The sequence below is a fragment of the Chrysoperla carnea genome, chromosome 2 (assembly GCF_905475395.1).
Source record: "Chrysoperla carnea chromosome 2, inChrCarn1.1, whole genome shotgun sequence".
In the NCBI taxonomy this organism is placed as follows: Eukaryota; Metazoa; Arthropoda; class Insecta; order Neuroptera; family Chrysopidae; genus Chrysoperla; species Chrysoperla carnea.
In genome coordinates, this window is record NC_058338.1 from 41,293,385 (window position 1) to 41,318,620 (window position 25,236).

Genomic DNA, 25,236 nt, shown 5'->3' on the forward strand with positions numbered 1-25,236 from the left:
ATGTAGCAGTGCTTTTTACACACATCCATACACACACATAGATGTACATGGACTGTAAAATTTATTACTCTTCCGTTGTGTAGTCAGGCAATTAATTAGACTTTAGAAAATTATTTAATAAAAAAAAAAAACAATTAGTTAAGCTGTACAATTTTTATATATTTTAATTTTTTTAACAACATCAATAATTTATTTATACTATTGTTCTTCGAGAGTATAAATTTCTTTTTGAAATTAATTCCTTAAAGGTAGTCTATCTGTTATATAGCGGATTACTTACTTGACTCAAGTTAATACGGCATAATAAACTACAAAAAATAAGAATTTGTAAAACCAAAAAGGCTAATTATACCAAAGAACAAAATAAAATTCTATTTAAGTTAAAATAAAAGTTTTAATAGCTTTTAAAATGAGCTGAAAGAATCCGCACATTTAACGATACCCTTGGCTTTTGAATAAACAAGAGCTTAAAAAGAGAAAAAGTGGGGGCGGACAAATTTTTATGAGAAGAGACGCACATAAAGGGTATCCCAGTGATTTACGAAGACAAAAAAAAAAAACTACACCGCTAGGTACTCCGAAGAGTATTGTATTGCCTAGGGTTTTCGACATGGGTAAAATTTCATTAAATTTTAAATTTGGACAGATTTTATCATCCTTATCAAATACAGTCACACCAGGCTAAGAGAGAGTTGAAGGGACCGTGAATTTTTTTTCGCTTTTACAGGTTTCTCAGTAATTCGTTTCTAGCTTATCGAGGTCTATTAATAATATTCAAAATATTTAGTTATAAACATAATTTATTGTCATACTTAGCAAATGTTAAATTGTCGCTTATAGAGGTAGAAGAGAGAGACTCTCAGTTATAGAGGGTCAGGATAGGAAAAACGACTGTCACTTATTCAGGTTTTTGTTTCTCACTTATAGAGGTTTTTGAAATATTCTCACTTGTAGAGTTTTTCGCTTACCCAGTTCTCTCTTACTCAGGTTTGACTGTAATTGCAACGCTCTAAAAGAAGGGAGTGTAACGATCCAAATATCAATACGGTAAATTTTCCTCTTCCAAATTTATCTTGATTCACTTAATAAATATACTTAACTACCCCCTTAAATCTATTTTCACTTTCCAAATTTGTAGACTTATTCGTAAATCAAAAGAATTTATAACAAAAATATAAAATCAATGTTAAATATGTGGTGTATTTTGTTTCTAGGAAATTTTCTAATCTCAAGATGATATTTTTGCTATTATTTATAGTAGCCATGTGTACTATAATAATATATGATAGATTTATTTACTACTATATTTAACACAGCTTCGATAGATAATTAAAAGTTGTCCGAGCACGCAAAATATAAACTGTTCATCCATGATTAGTTTTCCATCTATCTATAAATTGAATTTATAAGTATAACTAGCACTAGGTGTGATTGAGTATGTAGAAATCGGTGAGAATAATATATCAACTTGTAATACAAGTAACGGGAGTACAAGTCATCCATTCCCTATTCCCTACACTACTTCCTAAATTATTTTTGTACTCTGAATAAAAACATTAACCATGTTAGTAAATCTGCCTTAAATTTTTATGCTAAAAGCGCAGGGTATGAAACAACCTAGCTCCTTCACTAAAGTCATATTCCCCCACCATTTAATGTTTCTTACTGTTAGATGCTTTTTATTGAGATGAGATGGTCTTTGACCAAAAGCATGAAATGTCTTCAAACAAAACTTTTGCTAAGAATTATGCTAATATTCATCTCAAGTTTACGAAGGGAAAATTCCCTGCTATTTTAACAGTAGCATTTTTTGTCTTGAAATTTTGCTAGTAAGTTTTATGGTAAATTTATCGATTTTTAGCAAAATGCATACATAATTATTGGAAGAGTTGGGTTAAATTCAGCTGCCTTATTATTAATAACAAAATGATTATCACTGTAATCGATTCACCAATTTTAAAACATCCCATTTTTAACTTTCGAGTCTTTGTAATTAACAAAATTTATTTCAATTTTCAAAACCGATAATTCAAAAACTTTATATAGGATTCATTCATTCTATTCACCGATTTTTGCACACTTCAATCCGGTTAGGTTTCGTTCTGTTATACCTGTATTGAATTTTCTATACAGTATACAAACAACTATTTATAAATCTAATTATTATACGTAAACAAAACTATATCATGGAGAATGAATTTATATAAGTAATAGTAATATTATAAAAGTATCATCTCATGTGCACTGAAATGAGAAAAAGTCATTTACTTGCTACCTGTATTTGACCTTCTAAAAATAAGCATGTTTTAAACGTAATCGAATATGTACTCCACTATCGATAAAAAATATGATACATATAAAAACGCACAGGATAATATTTTAAAAACATTAGGGAATTTTAAAGAGTAATATAGAACTCATCAAAGCCAATCAATGTCGAATCGAAAAATTCTTCAAGATGCGGCACAAGCATTTTTTTTAAAAATTTAGTAACAGTAATAAGCTGCGAAACATTGCCAACCAGATTAATTACAAATATATGATTAACATCCCTTTTTTAAGTATGGATTGCATTTATGACTTACATTGAAAATCTAATATTATTTTCTAGCAAATTTAAATAAGTAATTATGATAATTTACATTTAAAAAATAATATTATTTTTGTTATTTATCAATAATTTTAATTTGTCATTTACTATAACATTTACATGTAAAGAATTGCAAATTAATCAACAGCCCTCTTTAACGCCAAAATTATCCACTGGTAGCACTGGCGTCGATTTTATTGTCCCTACCATGACTACGCACACAACGAATACGTCATTTTTAATCACCATTATTGAAATAATATAAACGGTTCTGAGATATTCACGAACGTAATTGAATTAGGTAGCGTAACGCATCCCACTTATTAGTTCTAATATTCGTACTCGATTGTTCTGTTCTGTGATTATGGAGTATTTCATCAATTTTTAGCATGTGTTGAAAAAAAGCAATAATATCTATTGTCATTGAGGATCCAAATTTAATTTTATCAGTTAATCAGGCCCTGCCTATAAACCTTGTATTATTGAGCCTATATATAATACTATTAAGTAAAACAGCATTCTGACCAAACTTTAAAATTATCTCAAAAAAGGAGGTTTAATACTAACAATTCATTGTTATTATATATTCAAGTAAAGAATCAGTAAAAACATAAACTTTTAAATAATATAATAAAAAACTGACCTTTCGTAGCTTTTTCCATCTCGTAAAGAATCCGGACTCATTTGAGTTGATTTATGAGATATTTCTTTGGTTATTTTATCTCTGTTCTAGAAAACAAACACATAGAAAAAAACTATGTAAAAACTTGGCGTAAACAATTATATTTTTTTGTTTTTAATAATATGGTTGCATATGCTTTTTATGAAACGTGTTAAATAAAACAACACAAAAAATACACACACAAAATACTGATGTAATCTACTAACCATTAGTAAGAATATACAACGGCTTAAATTTCGATTAAAATTGTAGTAATGATTCTCATAATATCTCTCCTTTTTTAATGGTACAGTACTTTTATCTTCTTCCCAGCCAACAAAAATATTTTCTATTGATGTCGATTGACTGCATATTTTACGGGTCAAACTGAAACAAACATTTAAATAAATAAACCGGAATAACCCAAGATTTGATGCTTTATTTGGTATTTTAGGCACCATAAAAATAGAATAATTTATTTCCATACCAGAAAAAAAAAGGAATGGAAAATAGGGATTATTAATATAATAATGGTTTAATTTTTAGGCTGTTATAAAAAAAATGTTTAACACATTATCTTCCTCATACTTTCGTTTATCGTTTATAAAGTCACAGAAAAACTTCCATTTAACCATCCATTCCACTTTAAACTGTTAAACAATGGGTAGCCTCAGTTTGGTGGGATAAATTTTGTGTATTCCAAATTGTGGAATTTAAAAATAGTGTTCAAGTTTTTGCCTAACTTTTCTATGAAATGAATATTTTCGCAAAAAATTCCATGTTTATAAATTGCCCGAAATAAAAACAAACAAAATTTTTTTTAAATGTATTGACAAAAAATACAGAGGGTATATCTGGAAAAATAAAAAAAACACGACAATTTTAAACAATTGCCGAAATGGAAATAAAAATATAGCTTAATATGCTGATACTAACTCACAAGGAGTCCTTTTGTTCCCGATCAAATTACTAAGCAGGAATAATTGTACTAAAATTTAGAGTACCTAAAATACTCAAAAGTGTGTTAACAACTCGTAGGCTAAAAGAACATACATCAATTAAAAGATAATCACCTACTTTTTTAAATAAGTTGAAGTTTCTTCTAAATACGATTTGAATTTGGCTATTTCTTCTTGATATTTCACTACATGGTCATTCTAAAAAATGGAATACTCAATAAAAAATCATAAATACACAATAATTTAAATCTAATGTCACTCAATATCTTGAGCTCTTGAGATGTCATGTTTACGGTGAAATGAGTCAATCATAAATCATGTAACAAACCTCCATTAGAGAAAGAAAGAGACAGACCACCTTCAACATGTACATAAAGAGAATAATAGTTTAATTATCGAGGCGCCAAAATATTTTTGAGCCTTATAAATTTAGATACGATCGGACGTAAGAGAAAATGGAACCATTTCAGAATAGATAATATTTTTTGCGATTGTTAACCCTAGTCATCATAAGCGTATAGTTACGAGTACTAAGAATTGCTAGTTCTGTTTTATCTTCAATTCATGAGTGACATTTGACTTATGTAAAATACAAAAGGCTTCCAAAAAGTAACGGAGCATCCACTTCTCCAGTTTATCCAATACAAATTTTTTAATTCTCCTGTATATCCTTTTTAATTTTCTACATCAGGGGAGGACACTTTTTGAAAGCCCTGTATGTTAGATAAAATATAGACATCAAAAATATGTTAATAGCTATTTGCAAGACATTATTAATTACAATAAGCAGCTTTGAATGAGAGAAGACATTAATACAAATGTTCAAATAATTGATAAACAGTAATTGAAAAAATTAATATATTTTCGGCAATATTTTGTACTAGTAAATTTTTACCTGTGCCATTTGTAATTCCGTTTGAGATTTATCACTCTTATTTTTCTCCAAAAGTTTACATAGCTCTTCATTCTTGATTGTTTCCGCTTCTAGTTGGTGTTGAAGTTTTTCAATTATTCGATGTGATTTCTTTAATGGATTAATTTTCGACCAATCTTGTTTTAATCGTGGTACATCCGGTCTGGGATTTAGTTCATGATATTCTGATTGTAACTGATCTAAGTGTTGTTGCTGTTTTGCACATATTATTTCATATTTAGATATCTCCGATTTTAAATGCAGACATTGTTTGCAAATAGTATTTTCGACAATTTTTCTACTTGATGTGGGACTTATAAGTGATTCTTGTAACTGGGTATTTATAATTTCGATTTGAGTGCAATCTTCCAAAGATTGAATTCCAAATTTCATCATATTTTCTTTTTCAATTTTCAATTGATCATTTTCAGTTTGTAATTCATTCAAATGAAATTGTAAACTTTCATAATTTTTTTTAATTATAACTAGTTCATTTTGTAAATCTTTAACTAAATGTTTTAATGAAACAACATTTTCTTTAAATTTTTCCGTTTCTTTTTGTTCATTTTCAACTTTAGTTTCTAATTCTAAATTTGCATGTTTTAACGAAATGAGCATTTCTTCGTAATCGGTTTTCAATTGATTATTTTCCAATATTAACATTTCTATTTGATGTTTAGATGACTCATTTTTTAATAATTTTTCAATCTCAACTTCCTGTTGATAACATTGATTTTGTAAACTCTCGAGTTTTTTAACGTAATCACGTGGACACTGATTATGCACTTTTTCAATTTCGTGTAGTCTTTCAACTTCTTTAGTCAAGTTTGTAAAATCTTTTAATGTATTTTTCAGTTGTTCAATTTCATTTCTCTGAACCTCCAATAAATGAGATTGTTGAATAAATTCATTTTCTTTCTGTTTTAATTGATTCTTTAAATTTCTATTTTCTTCTTCAATTCGACTTGAATTTAAAGTCGACTTATTCAAATCTGCGATTACTTTTGATTTTTTATCAATTTGTTCATTTAATTTTGTAATTAGTGAACATTTTTCATCATAGTCTTTTTTGAAATTTTCTATTACAAATTTGAAATTGGATATTTTGTTTTCAATATCCACATCATCAGAGTTTTCTTCGGATGAATTCATATCAAAATTTTCTCGTTTTAGTACCTCGTATTTTTCAATTACGTGATTTAGGTCATTGGTAACAGTTTCTAATTTATTTTTTAAATTGTGATATTTGCGTGAATCTTCTGAAAAATATTTCATATTTATTTCAACACCATGTAAATTAACTTGTAAATTATGGATTTCTTGTTCATATTCTTCTTTCATACCATCTATTTTCCTCGCATAGCAACTTTTTTCTTCAATTAATATTTCTTTTTCATGTTTCAAATTATTACTGATTTCTATCAAATTTAGCATTTCATTTTGTATTTCATGAATTTTAATATCTTTTTCAGAAATTAAATTTTCTTGTTGAAGAATTTTAACATTCGTATTTTTCACTTCACTATGTAAACTTTTTATTATAATTTCTAATTCATTCGATTGCGCTTCATATTTTTTAATGGCTGCATCTTTTAACTTTAATGAATTTAAATTCAAATTATATTCTTCTTCCAAACTGCTTAGTGCGCCTTCTAAACATTTGATTTTATTCGAACATTTTATATGATAGTCAATTTCATCCTATATTGATAATTGAATAAAAATATCAAGAGAAATTATTAAGCAGAAGGGAAAAAGTAATTATTTATTGAATCTACAATTTAATTTTAGCTATCTGAATGATGCAATCAAAGGCAAAATTAACCATCCACCACACATTTACAAGTTTATTTCGTTATTTTGAATAGAACATCGAGAAGAAAAAAAGCTTTTACACTATCCCAGTAATTGTTTGTTTTACAGAGGTCTTAAATTTCTTCTTAACTTACCCAAATAAAGAAAAATTAGAAAATATAAATTAACAACCTACATCAAAAAATTAAAAGCTAGGGATAGTTTTTTTAGCAAGAGTATATTAACTTCGAAAATAAGAATAAATGATAAAATATGAAAGCTCCTATCTGAATGTATTTAAGAAATCCATGAAGAATTATTCATACATAAGCAAAAGCCCAAAAAATTTATTAACAGATAAAAAGATTATACTTACACTTGTTACTTCTTTCAGTTCATTTAATAATGAATTATTTTGTAGTACTTTTGGGTCGAAAACCATAGAATACAGTGTTTTGGTAGATGGCATGTCTCGTACAATTTCATCTTGAATAGCTGAAGAAAAATTAGAAAAATCATTTTAAAATTTTAGAACATACTGAAAATATTGAACTAATGACATAGCAATAAAATGATGAAGGTTGGTATAAGACTAAGAACACATGACAAATAAAAAATGTCGACATGGCAAATTTAACAGGTACTTCAAATTTTATTGTTACGTCAATTATAGTTATATATTACGAAATATTTTATTACGGTATGGATATGAAGTGTTTATCGTTGCATTGTTCTGGTCAATGTTCATATTTGAGTCAATGTATCGAATATTCTGAGTATGATCGATGTTTTCCTTGAAACTCTTCTCTGATTTTGATGTATTCTTGCATTTTTCTTTTTCTGCTCGCAAAAACTAAAATAATTAATAATAACTGCATTATCTGTATTTACAAAATAGGTGGGGAAAATCATTTTTTGGTGCTTTCACAAACAAATAATAAATCATTAGCTAGTCTTTAATTTCCATTAAAAAAAAAAAAGAAACTCTAAATTTAACTATTTTCTTTGAAATATGCGTTTGTTAAACTTTGAAGAGTTAATGAAAACATGCAATATTAACTGAAGAACTAACTTTAAAATAACTTCAAAAGTGTATCAAATTTAAAATTATCGTACGTTAAACAACTTTTCTTCGAAACTTCACTCAATATAAAGTTTTTTTTCGAGCTTTTTGAATGAGTTAGCTTAAATAAAACTATACCGTTTTACTAACAACAACATTTAAAATTTCAGAACATAATTCAGAAAACAATTCTAGCAGTTATGTTTAGAAACCCACATCATATATCTAAGCATAAACAGGAATTAACAAAGTAATGGAGCTGCTACGGCCACATTCCAGGGATTAGTACAGATAAGAAAATAAAAATCTGAAATCTACACTTAAATTGAAACATTTTTAAAATATAGCTTCGAACAGCTAGTGTTTCAAATAGCTTTAAAAGCATTCCACACTCCACAAAAAACCCTCCTTATAGAAAAATCGGCCTTCAAACCTAACATTGTGTTTAGAGAACTGCTTTTTACAGCCAATATTATGAGGAAAATTGTATCTCCGTGAAATAAATTGATAATTCTGATAAAAGCAGCAGACAGACATAAACAAATCTATTATGTGTTCCGTCTCTTAAAACTTTTACGAAACACTAGAAATGGGAAAAAAATAAGAAATCGATAATTTCGATAGTATATTATATACTTACAGCTATGGTATTTTCATAATCTTTAATTTTTTCCTCGAAAGTGTTAAAATTATCTTCAACGGCTTTCAAACTATCTTCTTTCAAACTTAATTGTTCTCTAAGCTCATCAATTTTATATCGAGCTTCAAATAGTAAACGATTATTCTCATTATTTTTCGTACGATACAGTTCTATTTCTTCACACAATTGTATTTTCTAAGAATTAATTAATATTAATTGTCGATCAATTTTTAGTTCTAATTACAATTTGTAAAAAAATAATAAAAACAACCTCGTCTTGTAATTCTTCAAAATTTTGTTTTAGTTGATTATTTTCACATTTTAAAGTATTGTTGTTGTTGATTAAACGCTCCATGTCCCGTTTTAAAGATATTTCAGATTCTCGCAGCTCTTCACATTCAAGTTGAAATTTTTGTAAATTTTGATTCAATTGTTGTTCTCTATGTAAAATAATATTAAAACCAATTTTTAAAATTTTATTTATAAACTTTTAAATAGTTGGGATTTATGATTGATTCCTACTAGACAGAATTTGTATACCCTATATATATGATATATATAATATCAAGGTATACTAATTTTGGTTCCAAGTTTGTAACGCTGAGAAATATTGATGATACGAAAAAAAGTTTGGTATAAAATCATCTCAAAAAAGCAAATAGATATCGAACTAAAATTTTTATAGCGTACTCAGGTCGTAAAAAGTGAGTTTGAGTTCGTAAATGAGCAAAACAGGCCAATTAGCTTTTGAGTCCGTAGGACTCATCTTTTAAACCTGAGTTATATAATGTAGACTTAATTGTGCTCAAAAATATAAAAATTTTGGTTAATTCAATATACTACATACACTTCTAATCGTTTCGTAATTCTTGAAAAATCAGCTTGTAAGTTAATGTTGCACTCTTCTGATAAAAGCAACTGCGATTGTAAATCTTGTAAATCATCGTTGAGTTTACGATTTTGTTGTTTTAAATTATCAATTTCTTCTTGTATTTCAAGGCTCCTTTCAAAATAATGATGTGCTGCAAAATTTTTGAAATTTTATACACTTATTATGTTTTTTATAAATAAAGGTATAAATGGAATTTAATATTTGAAGATAAAATGTTTATTGCAAAAACATTCAAAACACACGTTTTTTTAGTAAAATTGACCTCTGTATACAGGTACAACGCAAGAAATATCTACTCAACAATTGCGATAAAATATCAATAATAATGTAAAAGAAAACTAATCTTGTAGAACTATGGATCCGTATATTTTTCAATATAAAATCGAAATAAATTTTCAATTTATTTTTTAAATTGTTTTACCCGATAACATAATTATTTAAATAAAATCCAATGGTGGACTGATAACATAAAGTTTCGATGTATGTAACATCGTTAATTTTTTTACATTATTGCATAAATATGTATATTAGTACTAATAGGTAGGGCGATTTTAACAAAAATAAGTGAAATTTACAAAATTTAATAATCCCCAACAAATGCGATTTTTTTCCTTGTAGATCTCTACAAACTGAACCGATTTTCTTGAAACATAGCTATAAGAACATTCTCCGTCAAATTACCTTTCAAAACAAAATAAATCAAAATCGGTTCATCCGTTTAGGATCTACGAAGCCGCAGACACACAGATAAAAATGGAATGGTAGAATACAGTCTGTCTGCCTTTTGCTGTGGAGTAATCATAAAAACGAACTACAAGACATATCTATGTGAAGTTTGGTAAAGATGTATCTTATGGAATATTAAAGAATAACTTAGATAATTTTAAAAAAAGAATTCGGGTTCCTTACCAAAAATTAAGGCCCATGCAATTATGAACAAATTGAGGGATAACTTATTGTTTTTAAAGTTGAAATTTCCCAGCAAAGTGCTTGGGTAACTGAACTGCTAGTGTTTCCATAAACTTTTTTAAATATTTTACTGAGTTCGTTAGTAGTTAAATTTTTTATAAGCCTTCAAGTTACAGCCTGTATATCTACACAGGATGAAATACAAAGAGGCCGCAAAGAGCATCAAATTACATCAAATTATTATCAATCAATATATACAACAAGACCTATAGATCAAAAGAAAAACTTACTTAAAGGTGATGGTGTACTACCACAACTATACGTCGTATTCAAGTTCTGTTCAAAACTGCATTGTAAAAATTTACTGAGTGGTGAAGTCCTACTACTAGTACTTAATCTCGGTGTACTTTGTGGAGAAGTGGATTCCTCCAATTTTTTATGTTCCGTCCACTTACACATTTCTGAACAAAATTTCTTTTTATCGATTTTTGGATCAATTCCAATTGGATCCAATAATGATTTTATTTTCTCTAATTCATCCCTATACAATTCAATAAAAAAAACCGTAATGTTTTGAAAATTTGAAAATATTATGAAACTTACAAATTTTCCTGTAAAAAAGGCTCCATGAATTTTAATAATGTCGACACACATACGTATCCAGTATTTTCTACGTCACAATTAACGAAAATACTTTCAAAGTGACCTTCTGTAAAATAATTAAAAATGTTTTAATTTGGAGTCTTAAAGTAAAATATAAGTATTCGAGGGTACAAATAACTCAATTTTTGTAAACAAAGCATTTTGAGATCCAATTTTTAGAATTCATTATGTAAAAAAATCCTGCTTTATAAATATTTTTTAGAATAGAGAGGGCGAAAGAGGGCCTCAAACTTATCCTGTATATGTACACAAGCGCTGTAAATGTTCGTAACAACCGTTGAGGCATAGAAGAAAGAATTTCGAAAAAACTGCATATTTGAAGCTTTTTCAAATCATCCTATCCGAAATGAGATTATTATTAATTAACTTATTTAGAAAAGAGTTGGAAATATACTATGCTAGGGTGTGTTGGAGACATTTGATCAAAAATTTTACCCATACAATTAAACTGAAAATTGGTAAAAATTTTCTGCAAATTCGAAAATAAGGAAGAACAATTTCGTTTTTATTGTTATAATATTAGTAGAAGATAAAAATGCATTGATATCTTAAATCTGCGTTCTTAATGAAACCTTATGCACCTGCTTCATCTTTGGACTAATGAGCAATAATTAACTATGAGCACTCAAGCTAAATTAATTGAGCACTAATCTCAGCTGTAAACGCAGCTAAGGCAACTTATTTAGAGGTCACTGACTGTAAACTTAAAAATAAAAAACCATAATATTGGTTAAAAAATAAAGCGAATTACAAGATTTCATTCTAGTTTCATCAATTAGAAAAATTTAAGCAAATGTAGCAAATTTAGTCTACTTTAAAAATGTGAAAAAGATTAATCAAGTCCTTGAGGGTTATAATAGCAAAAATCCAAAATTTTCCCGGATTTTTCGATTTTTGACAAAGTTGCGTTCGGCGTTCGATGTCACAAACTTGGATTATTCATTAGACCAACATCATAAAAAAGTCTGCAAAAATCGAAACTACCGGATGCAGATCACCCCGTACTTTCAAACGACCAGGTTACTGTATTATATTTAATTTTATTTCCAATTAATCGTTGTTTTGACTTTTGAGACTCCCAAACTTTTAATGAATTGAGTAGGATTTGTAACAACATCAATAAAACTTTAGTTTTCATGGCTATATAGAATTACGTCAGTATAAGCATTATGTTTCACTTACCAGTCATATCAGAATCTGCTGTATTTTCGCAATCCAAATTTTCTTCGTCGCAATCATTATTTTTTTTATTATTATTAAATTCTTCAGAAAACATATTTTTAAACTATAAAGTTAATCAAACGAAACGGTATAAACTTAACAACACACAACACTTTTAATTAATTACATAATCGGAAAAATTTATATAACAAACATTAAAATATTGATATTATTTGTATAATTTTATTAAACATTTACTCAATTGGCAATTTTTCTACTAATAATTTACCTTCAAATAGTGTTTTCACCTTGATAAAAATAAGTACTATGATTGATAAAAATTTTATTAGTAAAATTAGTGATAAGATGTCAAAAATGTTCAGATGTTAACTGAATTCACAAACATTTGTTTTTTTAGACGAAAATAGTGTTTACCTTTATATTTACCGATACTTCTGTGATTCCAAAATTATAATTTACTTTAATTATATAATCAACTTCCAATTTTCAATATTTTATCAGGTAAACAACTATTTTTTTTATTATAGTAACTTCGAAACTATGTATAATCAACAATGAGTTAATTTGAATTACCGAGAACTTAAATACAATAGGTATAATTACTTATTGAATTACTTAGAAAAATGTATCAACAAATGCCAAAAATAAGGATTTATTTCAGTTTATCAAAATATCTATTATCGATAAGATATCAATATAACACTTTAATATCCCTTTCTACGTTGAATTATACTAATTTCATTTCTTCAACATCTAGGCTTTAATTGATAGTAATTTGCAAAAACTGATTTTAATTAAGTGATTATTAATTATTTAAAACTAATTGTAATCAATGGGAAGAATCATTTAACTAGTAAACAAGCGCTACAGAAAGCATGTAAATACACGATTGACATTGAAATAATGAACATGACTTATTAAAATAATTTGCAGTTTGGACTTGTCCATTTCTCTCGAGAAGCAGGTATCTGTTAAAAAATATATTTTATTTCTAGAATTCAAATATTTTCGTTACAAAAATTCTTGTATGAAATTTTTACCAATTGTTACGTTAACGATTTATAAAATGGTATAAACTAGCATGGTTTCAAAGTTTGATCTTATTTTAAGCAATAGGAAATAATGTCGTAAAAAAAGAACGAGTACTATATCCAAATAAGATTACTTTACCAATTTATTTTATTTTTCAACTTACCTAATAAAAAGATTTTCAATGCTGAAAAGAAATTAAATTTGAAATAAACAAAAACCTTATTTTTTGAAACCAGCACGCAGCTGCAGGCTTCACTTATGTTTTTGTATAGTCATTTGCGCATGCACGGTTTATAAGGTACATAAGTGCGCATGTGCTGAGTTGTTTTGCACGTTTTTAAAATTTTGTTAGTGTATATAAAAGTCATTCACATTCACTGTTTGCGAAATTTATAATTTTATTTTGGACAATACACTCACTATGACTGAACATTGAGTTAATTTTTGACTATTTTAACGTTTTTGACTATCTGCGTCACAGAATGTGCACTTGTTGTACCATTCTAAGTGATATAGCTATAAGACTATAACATATCATATAGTAATATCATTGTACGCATTCTAAGTGATATTACCATATGATGTTATAGCTATATCACTTAGAATGGTAAAACACGTGCACATTTTGTGACGCAGACATACGTTAAATATTCGATATTTCAAGAAGTCTGACTATCTTCAAAAATTCGTCTGGTGATTTCCATGTAGATTATACCGACTTAGTTTCTTTTATGAATTTTAAGGTTTGTACCAGTTCGAACAACAGGCAAAAGTTCAGCAATTTATAGTATAATTTATTTTTAATAATTTGTTGAAAACGATCATTACATACAAATGTAGATTTTTCTAATGAATTAATGAATAATTTTTGTGAGATTTTGATGTGATAATATTTCCGAGTAGCTCCATTACTTAAATATTTTGTTCATAAATTTGCGTTCAAAAAAAAAAAAAAAAAAACGCTTGCATTAATTTATAATAATAATGGAGTTTAACCTCCGTTTCTCTGGCATATACGTCTGTAATAGAAGCCACCCACATCATTAATTTTAATCTTTATTTATTCAAATACATCCGTATACAATTGAATTTATGATGTGAATGGAGTCGGTTACTTCATTCTTATCCAAGCGACGACAGTGATCAATTTTACCGTCATATTAATTATAATTGTTAACACTGCCGCTGCCTGTAGATAAAGTTATGCTGATGTTTCTCAGGTATCAAATGGCAAAGGTAGAACCGTAGTACACTCGCCTAAAAGTAATTGAAGATGCTTAAATGCATTCATTTAAGTACTTTAAATATTTTGTTCGTAATACTGAATACTGACCAGCACAGTTTTCTACGGTATCGTGACTTATTGGCTATTGTTAAAGAATACAGTATCTGTTCTTACCATTATTTCGATATCAAACCAAGTGTCTATAAAAAAAGTACACGCCTATACTATGTATTTAGGCTACCGATTATTCTTTCATTATTTCGATTTTTAAACATCAATTCGAACATATGCAATACATATTACACAGATGAATGATTTTTGTAAATCGGTTTGATACACTAAATATTGCAGCTTAGGTGAATAACTCGAAAACTTTGTATTATTTTTTGCTAGGTAAATAAATTTTAACTTTTATTTTATATTAGGCGTTGAAAAATAATTTTTACAAAAATTAATTTGGTAAGTTAACTTTAATTTAGAAATAAACAGATATCTTATAAAAAATTATTACGCCAATTGACGGACTCAAAATGAATAGATTTCAATCAGAGTAAATAGAAATATTAAATTTATTTTTTCGATTCATTCACGTTCATTACGATTTAATATTAGGAATGGATTTCAATCGAATGAATAGGTACGGAACCAAATGCGAACTAATTAGAAAAAGCAAAGCCGTACAGACTCATCCCAAGTCAGGTTGGGTTTGAACCGTTTGAAATAACAAGATCAACTCGGAACATAACGAATTGTGAGCGCCAATTATGCTTAAAAAAAGAAAACACTTAAAACATTAGTAAATATTTGTTAAAAAAGAAACTAACGCAAAATTTCAACTCTAATATTATCTTTATCATAATAAAAATATAATAAAATACATTATTACACCAATACTTCATAAATTTAATAATACTTTATTTTACATTTTATTATTTTTTAGGAATTAATTTCAATAATTCAAGCGGAACATTCATAGATTGGTCATCAATTAACAGAATATCGAATTCATTAGAAAATAATTCAATTGTTCGTTTATCCTAAAAATAAAAAAATTCAGATTATTATATGTCAATGTGAAAACCAAATGAAATATTACATTTCCCTTTATGAAACCTATACGCAATACAGTTTGCTTTGGTTTATCTGCAGCCATTTCAGCATCACCTATGGCATCTCCCAATAATAAAATATTGGGTTTCTCTTCATATACTTGTTGATAATGATTCGAATTCTTTAAAATGTAGTCATTTTTGTTTAGAATGTGAATAAGAGGGTTTTGAAATCCATCGATAATATCTCCTGTTTTATATTTTAGGAAGTTGGAAACAATCTGAAAAAGTAATTAATGTCTTTTTTTTTATAGCCAAACTTCACATTTGCATATATTTACCTACCGTGATATTTTTTAACATCAGTCTATTAACTTTTAATATGGCAATGATGGAATTTCCGACACCAGCTGAAAATATAAGGACAGGTATTTTGTGTTCCTTTGCATAATTTAACATTTCAAAAGTATTATCCCTAGAAAAATTTATTTTAAGATTAATTTAATTTTCGTTATTAAAAAACGAAAGTCTTACCTTAGTTTATCATATGAATTTTGAGCGACGTCTTCAAACTCTTGTTGTGGCAAAAAAATATTCCTTTAAAAATAAAATATACAAAGTAGTTAACTATTCAAAAATAAAATGAAATACATAATAAGATTGGTGAAACAGCGTTCTTACCTACCGTGTGCAAAGAAGCAAAGATTCTTTGATATCTTTTCATACAACATTACGTAATTTATTCTAAAGTATTTATCCAGTCAAATTACTGTTGAAGGTTACAAAAATTCCCATAGAACTAAAAATTGGTATGAATGTTCAGAATATTATTATAAATGAATTGTGAAAAGTCCCCACCAATGCCACTTGTGAAAAAAAATTTATTGAGGGGGGAAGTGCAAAAATAGGTTTTTCGCGTTTTTCAGCAAAACGGTGAGTTTAACACCAAAAATAGTTCAGCAAACATTGTAGATCATTCAATTTGCTACAAAATGTATCTCTGTACCTTTTTTTTCATAAGTACTGCCATTTTCGTGATATAGCGGTTCAAAGAATTGAAAAAATTATTTTATTCGTAATATGCACGTTTATATACATTTTTCAACCGTTATACGAGTAAAAATATGAGTCCCTATATCTTATACATAGAAATTTTAGAATATAAATCAACGTCAAGTACTCCGTCCCTATTTTTATTTAGTAGCATGGCCTGAGTAACATCTGTCTTCCATTCAATTATCAGCGTGGTGATGCTCGTATACCTGCCTCGTTTCAAAGGTCTCATACTCCACAAAATACTGTTAGTCGTAAGTATTGAAAGAGGTGGTGAATTTTCGGAGTACCTGAAAGACCAGACATCTGTAAAAATTCATGTGCAGTGTCGAAAAAATTATACTCGAAAAAGTAGCATTGATGCTGTGAAAAGACAGCGCCAAGAAGAAGAAGCTGATTCATCAAAAATAAGTCCTCATATTATTACTCGTATAACGGTTCAAAAATATATTACGAAAAAATAATTTGTTCAATTCTTTGAACCGTTATATCACGAAAACGGCAATACTTATGAAAAAAGGTGGCAAGACACTTTTGGTAGAGAATCGGATTATCTATAATTTTTGTCTGTACTATTTTTGCTGTGAAACTCATCGTTTTGCTGAAAAACGCGGAAAGCCTATTTTTGCAAACTTCCCCCCTCAATAAATTTTTTTTTTTAAATAAAAGGGGGATTGGTGGGGACTTTTTACAATTCATTTATAATAGTATTCTGAACATTCATACCAATTTTTAGCTCTATGGGAATTTTTGTAACCTTACTTATATTTTATGGACTAATTTGACTGGATAATATATTATTAATAAAATTTTATGATACATACTTTAAAATTTCACTTTCCTCTTCCCACCATTTTAACATAATATTTGTTTTTATTGTTTTATCTAATTTATGATCACATTCATAAGGGTGGTATTTATCGTATAACGCTTTTGATTGAATTTTGTAACTATCGGGAAGTGATGGACAAGCATGTAATACGCCTATTAAAATAAACAACAAGCCTTTTATTATAATATTTTTAAAAAGTTGAAAATTGGTGTTACCGATACTTGTTAATACACTTTTCCCACTCAAAGGTTTCTGTTTCGTAATCGTTTCATCAAAATCTGTGATAATTTGCAACTGGTTTACACCTCCTTGGATGAACGCTAGTAATTTTTTTTCAACTTCAGTCGAATTTTTCATAAAAACATTGGGACATTTTAAAACCGACATACTTTTAAATAATAATTGTTCAGCCATTTTACACAAATTTAAAAACATTCCTTGTTAATTGTTGTAAGAAGTGTGGCTCTATTCTGAAATTTTTTGTTTGAATCGTCTAGTCGGTACCTACATATTTATATTTGAATAATACCAATTTCATGTGTAACAAACAATACATTGAGAGAGACCTTTGTATAAGGTATATCACACGTTGATATCTGCTGATTAAAAATTATTTATAATTTTAAGTGTATGGTAAGCCATGTCATTTTACTTACATTTAATATGTTAGATGATAAACAATAGTGATGACTGACGTCGATGTGTGTTCCAAAAGTTCTAATGCATTTTAGTAGTGCAATTTTTTCATAACCTCTTTTTTCCTTGACAAAAATCTCCGAAAATAATATAATTTCTGAGAATATAATATGAAATTCTGATAATAATATAATTTGTCAACAACGGGTGTAAGTTTTCGATTATAAACCAATAAATTCGATACATTTTTTATCAAGACACATACCTACAGTCTGATCAAAAATTGGAGACACTCCTACCCTTCCGACACAAAAAAAAAACAAACAAACAGAAAAAGATACAGACAAAAGTTGTGGATCACTTCAAGGTCAAGTAGATTTTTTAGTTCGATACACATTTTTAATCCAATACTTTTATAATGAATTCATTTAATCATTAAAGCATTAATTAAAAAATCAGCCTGACTTGAAAAAAAAAGAGCTTGAGAGGAAAATTTTAAATTGGTGTAAAGAACTAACCAATTTTGTTGTAAACATTCTGTAAATTTCTCAAAGGTCGAAGAAAATAGGGGCCAATTATTAATTTATGTATATTTGTTTAACATTACGTAAAATCTCCTGCATTATAAACCGATCATCATTGGACTCTCTTAAGAATGTTAAATGTAGTCCCTAAAAATGCACATGTACGAAAAATATCCAGATATTAAAAAAACTTTTGTATTTAATTAATAAAATGATTCGCAGAGATTTCATAATAAAATCATTCATAAATCACAACCAAAGCATAACGTAATAAGCAAATCACCAACCAATGAGTCAGGGAAGGGTAAGAGGAAAGATACAGAATCTGAATTGTAAGAAATAAAAACCTAAGGGTTCATGATTGATATAAAAGCACATCAAGTGAAATAAGCATTTTCTTTGGCATTATTTTCGGGCGAAAAAAAACTAAACACTGCAAGACTATCGAAGTTCTTTCTCATAAAAAAAGATAGATCAGTTAACGATCAACGAAAGCATCCTTTTAGCTTCTATATTACATAGATGGATATTTCATTTAACTTTTTCGAGTCTCTAGGGGGAGGCTCCAGATGCCCCTATCTACCCTCTTGTAAATTTCTCATAAATTAAATAAAAAAAAACAAAAAAAAAACAAAAACCGAATATTTAGTTTATTATTCACTTATTGATATTTGTAACGTTTAATCGAATTTTTTTTCTTAACTTTTAACTGTACATTAACCAATAACTTAAATTAAAAATCTTTATTCATTAATGTTGAAATATTTTTTACAAAAGTATTTAAACAAATCAACTTAAACAAATTGTATTAAATATTTTTAGAAATTAATTCTAAGATTGTCGAAGGTATATTCATAGTTTGATCATCTACTAATACGATATCGAATGAATCACAAAAAATTGAAAGAACTTGGTCAGCCTATAAAATATAAAAAAATAAATCAAACTTTTGATTATCTAGTATAAATGTTTAGGAATCAAAATAGGTTTGCCTTTAAAATCTTATTCAAAATAACACATTTGATTTAATGAGGTTTAAAACACATAGAAATTCGAGGGACCTTACAGGACGACTTGGAACATTACCTACTATCATATTTAAGGCTCAGCAGACGGTTACCATGACCATCAGTAAATCATATGTACATCTCTCTAACTATAGACAATAATTATTATTACTTGACTGTATGTTTACATTGTTTACGTTAGTTTCAATGTAAATTTACTTCTAGGAATTGAAACAATTTTGTTAAAAAATAACAAAATAAATTGATGGAACTTAGATATCATATTAAATATCGAGCAAGAAAAGTGGGTACTAAATTAATCCATCAATGATGATGAAATTTCGTCAAGTTTGCAATTTTTGGTCGTTCGTGAATATTCTAACTAAAAATACTATTTTTATAAATACATATCGAATTATCATACCTCTTCATACACAAATCCAATTTTAAGAACTGTATTGTGGGGAACACCTTCTGACATTTCTGAGTCACCGATCGCATCTCCCATTAATATAACATTATCTCTATCACGAACCAAATCAAAATATTCTGTTTCATGAATAGCTTGCTCATTTTTATTTAGAATATGAATCATTGGACGTGTCATTCCATCCAGTATGTCCCCGTCTTTGAATTTTAAAAAATTGGATACAATCTTAAATAAAACGAAAGTTTGTATAAAATCTTATCATAGAAATATAATTCGAAATAACGATACCTACTTTTACATTAGGGAAATTAATATTATTTACTTTAAGTACTGCCTCGATTGAATTGCCTATACCCGCAGAAAATATTAAAACGGGAACATTATAACTGTTCATCAATTTAAGCATTTCTAAAGCACCATCTCTGTAAACCGAATTTTTACATTAGATTTGATTTTATAAAACAATAGGGCTATGGATACGCTAGAAGCCCTTTAAAACCTACCTTAAATGTGTGTGTGAATGCTTAGCGGTTTCTTCAAATTCTTCAGGAGGTAAACGAAAGCCTCTACAAATGTAATTTTTATTAGTTCAAACTTAAATAAAAACTGCTTCGATGCAAACCTAAGCAAATTTTCTTCTTCAGTCCACCATTTTAACATAATATCGCATTTTTCTTTTCGGCTTAAAGTTTCATCCAACTCACATGGTCTATACTTTTTATACAATTTTACAGCTTCAATTTTTGAGCTTTCGGGGAACGAAGGACATAGATGTAAAAGTCCTTCAAACAATTCATTAATATCAAAATAGTTTGATTTATATTTCTAATTTAACTTACCGAAACTTGTAAGAGGTGTTGTGTCATCTTCATTTCTTTGCCTTGTTAAAGTTCTATCGAAATCAGAAACTATTTGTAATCTTTTTAAGCCACCATCAATTAAAGCTTGAATTTTTTTTTCAACCACTTCTGGATTTTTAATTATTACATGTGATGCTTTTAACTCTGGAATTTTATTTAATAAAAATTTAGTAGACATCATTGACACAGTGGAGCGGTAAACATATTGAGCATCACTGCTTTTTAAAATGGATTCTGTACTTCTGAGTTTTTGACTTACCATTTCACTTTTTCTTGAAGTTTCAAATTATTTTGAAAATAGTAGGTACGAACAGAGTAAAATGATATAATATAGTCTCGGGTACGAAAAAATTATTATTAATTAAACAAATTTTTAATAATTATCAACTTGTAAGGTGCCATCTAGATTAGTCAAAGATAGGCTTATAAATAAATTCCAGTAATTTAATAATGATGTCAGCACTGTCTTTTTTTTATTTTATTAAATCTGACTTCAGCAAATCTGCTATAAAATATGGTAAACTAGCAAAAGTTTACAGGGAGTTGCAGATCTGTTTTAAATTAAAAACTATCATCTGTGGTATGACGTAAATGTATAAAATGAAATATCCTTCGAAGATAATATTTTATTTTTTGATTTGTAATTTAAATGTATTCTTTTTAAATTAAAAACAAAAATTGTAGGGCGCCATCTAGATTAGCCAAAGGTAAGCATATAGATAAATTCCAGTACTTTGATGTTGTCAGCACTGTCGTTTAATAATTTATTAATCATGAGAGGATATAGATCCTACGTCTAATCTCCGATTTAAAATTGTTATATTATTGATGTTAATCCAAGAAAATATAAATTGTAAAAATTTTTATCTTTTGAATTTTTTAAGAAATAAAATAACACACGACGAACTCATTTACCTGTTTATAGTATCTGACACCAATTTTGTTAGAGCACAAGGAATTATGTAATTTGAATACATAAGGTAAATTTTATAAAAATAAAACATATCTTTTGTCTAATGTAATAAAAAAATATTTTCTTATTTTATACATTATTCGATAAAAATTCAAAATTTTTACTGTTATATCAATTCTTAGAAATTGTTTTTAAAATAGCCGCAGGCACATGCATTGTTTGATCGTCAATTAAAATAATATCGAATGCATTCCTATATTTTTCAAGTGTTTCGTCATCCTAAAAAAAAATTGTGTCTGTTAATAAATTTCATAATTAAAAAAACACATTTTTGTACCTTTTGGTAAACGAATCCAATTTTTAATATTTCTTGAGCATTTGGTACTCCCGTTGACATGCCAATATCACTAAGTGTATCTCCCATTAAAATAATGTTACCCCGTGATTTAACTAAATCATAATATTCCGTTCCATGTAAAGCTTGTTCATTTTTGTTTAAAGTATGAATTATCGGTTGTTGAATACCTTCCAGCATATCATTTTGACCATAATTCAAAAAATTTGATATTATCTACAATTTAAATATTTTTCAATGCAATTTAACATTAATTTCCCTCTTTTCCGTATTTCGTAATAGATACCTTAACATTTGGAAAGTCAATTTCATTTTTCTTTAAAACCGCATTTATTGAATTGCCTAATCCAGCGGAAAATATTAAAACCGGTACATTATTTTCATAGGTACTTCTAAACATTTCTAAAACACCATCTCTAAGAAAATTTAAACTCAATATTATAAAAATTCTAAATATCATTTTAAGTTCGATTAAATTGTAAGAACCTTAAGATTATGTTTGACTTCGCAACTGTTTCTAATTCTTCTGGTGGTAATCGAAAGTTTCTGAAAAATGTAAAAGAAATATAAAATATTCTTCAATTTGTGTAAGAATGACTCTACCTTAGTATTTGATTTTTTGCTTCCCACCATTTAAGCATAATTTCTGATTTTTTCGTTTTATTAATAGTTTCATCCAATTCAAAAGGTCGATACGTGTTATATAATTTTTGGGATTCTATTTTATAGTTTTCAGGTACAGATGGGCATGCATATAATAATCCTAATAACAAAAAATTTTAATAACGCAAGTACTTTATTCATGTTCTTTAGAGACGTACCAAAACTTGTGAGTAATTTTTTGTTGTCATCACTCCGTTGTTTCGTCAATGTTTCATCAAAATCTGAAACGATTTGTAATTGTTTAAAACCACCTGAGACTAATGCTTTAATCTTTCCTTCAACTCGTTTAACATCTTTGATGGACACATTTTTCCGTTGTAATTCGGGAATGTCTTTTAAAATAAACTGTACCACTTTTTTTGCTGTCATTCTTCAAACTATCTCATGTATTTCCGGTCTCACTAAAGATTAAGATGCAATATTTGTGAATAGATAAACAAAGTAAATTTTGTATAAGTGACGAACGTTTTATGAATCTTCATGATGTAATTTAAGATAACAATATTATTTTTTAGTGGTCAAATGCGAAGGTCATTAAACAATCAATTTCTTTAAACTACCGCAATTTTTTAAAATATACTATGATTTTATTAAGTTTTAAAATTTAGTTATTCATACCTAATTCACTCTTTATTTGTAAGATGGCACAAAGATGTTTAAGTATGCGCATAGAGAAACAATTCGATAATTTCAAAATTCCACAAACAATTTTAAATTCTTAAATTTACAAAAATTTCACGTCAAATATAAGTTAAAATTTCAAATGTTTTTTTCTTTTGGTTGTCATATAATTATAAAAACACTGTAAATCATTACACTCACAGATTATAGCTTTAACTTATGTAATAAATTATAATCTGAGATTACACTCATATTTTCATTTTGTTTAAATAATTTTTTTTTGGATTTTAGTTCAAGAATTTATTTCCGTAAAATTTTGAAATTGTAAAAAAATTTCGCTCCAATTTCGGTCCAATCTTTTTTTAGATTTTTCCCCTTAGAAAATTTTTGCCTACAATAAGGATATAAAATTCTTATAAAAATAGTTTTTGGGTAAAAAGTTATCAAAAAATTTGGGGTGAAAGGTTTTATCTTAGATTGAATTACAAAGTGTAGGTATTTCAGGGTTTACGGATTAATTAATATAAAGTGAAAATATTGTTATATCCAAAATTACTATATATTTTTACGTTAAATTTAATACTAAAATAATACTCCAATATTAAACCTCTGAATTCTTTCCTATAGCTCCCGACTGGCCTGAAAATTTGAGATTAAGAACTGTCCCCCCTGCAGACCAAAAGTTATTTGATGCCTATTGGAGATTTTCCCACGGGGTGGTAACCACTCCTTATAAACGGGTGGAAAATATATGTTGAAAATGGTAATGATAGAGCGATGAAATCTAAGCAAAAAGTGTTATTCAAGTATATTTCGAAAAGTCAATACTTTCCGAGTTATTGGCGATTGAAGTTCGGAATCTGAAAAATTGGACGTTTTTGGAAAAAAGTATTTTATACACTTTCTAATGTATTATAAAAAACCTTGAAAATGAAAAAAGTTTCAAGTCATTTGCACGAAAATTAAAGGAGTTATAATGAAAGAAAAGTTTATCGTACTTTTTTTTTTAAAAGTAAATTGAAAAGCGGCAAGTAGAAATTTTAGTTCCCGTGGTAAATTCATCGGGTTTTGTGCTGAATAAGAAAAGATACGAGATACTTTCTTTTCATTATAACTCAGTTAATTTTCGTGCAAATAACTTATAACTTTTGTCATTTTCAAGGTTTTTTTATAGTACCTACTTTAAAAAGTGTAGATACGATATATTTTTTTCAAAAAACGCCATTTTTTCAGTTATTTAACGTTAAATACTGCTTTCGGAATATACTTGAATGACACTTTTTGTTTAGATTAAATCGCTATATCTATTCCCGTTGCCATTTTCAACATATATTTTTCCACCTACTAGAAACAGTGGTTACCACCTCGTGGGTAAAAGCAGCACTAAATATCATATAACTTTTGATCTAAAGGATAAACAAGAGATTTTGTTTTTTTTTTCTGCTCATTTTTTTAGTTTATTTTGTAATATGTACAAAAAATGTATTTTTTAATGCACAAACGAGGAAAATTATCTCCCCATAATTTTGCAATTTTCACAAAGTTAATAAATACATTCTAGAACCTAATGCAAAAAACCGCACCACGATCTAAGAAATTTTCGCGGTAAAATGTAAAATTTCCTCGTCTATATCATCAACTGTATAAAACGGAAATTATTGAACATGATATGGCAGTGATCGTATAGCCTTAAACATTTCTTAATGTAAGTTTATGATTTTTTCTATTATCCAGGTAATATAAAATTTAATTTTCCTAGAATGCAATCAT

At 27.6% G+C, this 25,236-nt stretch overlaps 3 protein-coding genes across 4 annotated transcripts in view; all 3 read right to left on the reverse strand.

The window, feature by feature from the left end:
* The window catches only part of LOC123293161, a 70,155-nt gene extending 57,780 nt beyond the window's left edge, over nucleotides 1–12,375 (reverse strand). The window contains exons 1-11 of the mRNA XM_044873886.1: nucleotides 12,267–12,375; nucleotides 11,025–11,130; nucleotides 10,712–10,962; nucleotides 9,468–9,642; nucleotides 8,892–9,060; nucleotides 8,621–8,815; nucleotides 7,617–7,770; nucleotides 7,294–7,412; nucleotides 4,329–4,408; nucleotides 3,479–3,638; nucleotides 3,234–3,319 (exon numbers count right to left, since the gene is read on the reverse strand). Coding sequence (XP_044729821.1) covers nucleotides 3,234–3,319; nucleotides 3,479–3,638; nucleotides 4,329–4,408; nucleotides 7,294–7,412; nucleotides 7,617–7,770; nucleotides 8,621–8,815; nucleotides 8,892–9,060; nucleotides 9,468–9,642; nucleotides 10,712–10,962; nucleotides 11,025–11,130; nucleotides 12,267–12,360 — 1,589 coding nt within the window. The 5' untranslated portion in view covers nucleotides 12,361–12,375. The remainder of the gene's footprint in view (nucleotides 1–3,233; nucleotides 3,320–3,478; nucleotides 3,639–4,328; nucleotides 4,409–7,293; nucleotides 7,413–7,616; nucleotides 7,771–8,620; nucleotides 8,816–8,891; nucleotides 9,061–9,467; nucleotides 9,643–10,711; nucleotides 10,963–11,024; nucleotides 11,131–12,266) is intronic.
* Nucleotides 12,376–15,438: 3,063 nt separating this feature from the next.
* Nucleotides 15,439–17,946, reverse strand: LOC123293282 (7-methylguanosine phosphate-specific 5'-nucleotidase). 2 transcript variants are annotated; one of them, XM_044874047.1, is made up of 6 exons: nucleotides 17,679–17,946; nucleotides 17,450–17,609; nucleotides 16,107–16,169; nucleotides 15,918–16,047; nucleotides 15,620–15,853; nucleotides 15,439–15,560 (listed from the first exon to the last, which is right to left on the reverse strand). In XM_044874047.1, exons 1-6 carry the CDS (start codon nucleotides 17,890–17,892, stop codon nucleotides 15,453–15,455), a joined length of 909 nt encoding a protein of 302 aa, XP_044729982.1. In that variant the 5' UTR covers nucleotides 17,893–17,946; the 3' UTR covers nucleotides 15,439–15,452. The 2 variants fall into 2 exon arrangements, with proteins under 2 accessions (XP_044729982.1, XP_044729981.1); XM_044874046.1 differs by having other exon boundaries at nucleotides 17,673–17,939.
* Nucleotides 17,947–19,423: 1,477 nt separating this feature from the next.
* LOC123292700 lies at nucleotides 19,424–23,298 on the reverse strand. The gene is made up of 12 exons (XM_044873414.1): nucleotides 23,004–23,298; nucleotides 22,786–22,945; nucleotides 22,669–22,728; nucleotides 22,469–22,598; nucleotides 22,165–22,398; nucleotides 22,042–22,106; nucleotides 20,894–21,186; nucleotides 20,677–20,836; nucleotides 20,558–20,620; nucleotides 20,347–20,476; nucleotides 20,049–20,279; nucleotides 19,424–19,536 (listed from the first exon to the last, which is right to left on the reverse strand). Exons 1-12 carry the CDS (start codon nucleotides 23,212–23,214, stop codon nucleotides 19,426–19,428), a joined length of 1,848 nt encoding a protein of 615 aa, XP_044729349.1. The 5' UTR covers nucleotides 23,215–23,298; the 3' UTR covers nucleotides 19,424–19,425.
* Between the last annotated feature and the right edge of the window lie 1,938 nt (nucleotides 23,299–25,236).

Excerpts from the sequence above, each read along its gene's own strand:
- LOC123292700 (XM_044873414.1), bottom strand. The coding sequence starts at position 23,214 with ATGACAGCAAAAAAAGTGGTACAGTTTATTTTAAAAGACATTCCCGAA. Across the intron at positions 22,107-22,164 it reads TTGGATTCGTTTACCAAAAG|GATGACGAAACACTTGAAAA; the intron begins GTACAAAAATGT and ends ATTTTTTTTTAG. Across the intron at positions 20,477-20,557 it reads CATTCACACACACATTTAAG|AGATGGTGCTTTAGAAATGC; the intron begins GTAGGTTTTAAA and ends TTCGGTTTACAG.
- LOC123293282 (XM_044874046.1), bottom strand. The coding sequence starts at position 17,892 with ATGTTTTTAAATTTGTGTAAAATGGCTGAACAATTATTATTTAAAAGT. Across the intron at positions 16,170-17,449 it reads GAGGAAAGTGAAATTTTAAA|GAATATTTTTTTGCCACAAC; the intron begins GTATGTATCATA and ends TTATTTTTAAAG. Across the intron at positions 15,561-15,619 it reads TAGGTTTCATAAAGGGAAAT|GATAAACGAACAATTGAATT; the intron begins GTAATATTTCAT and ends TTTTATTTTTAG.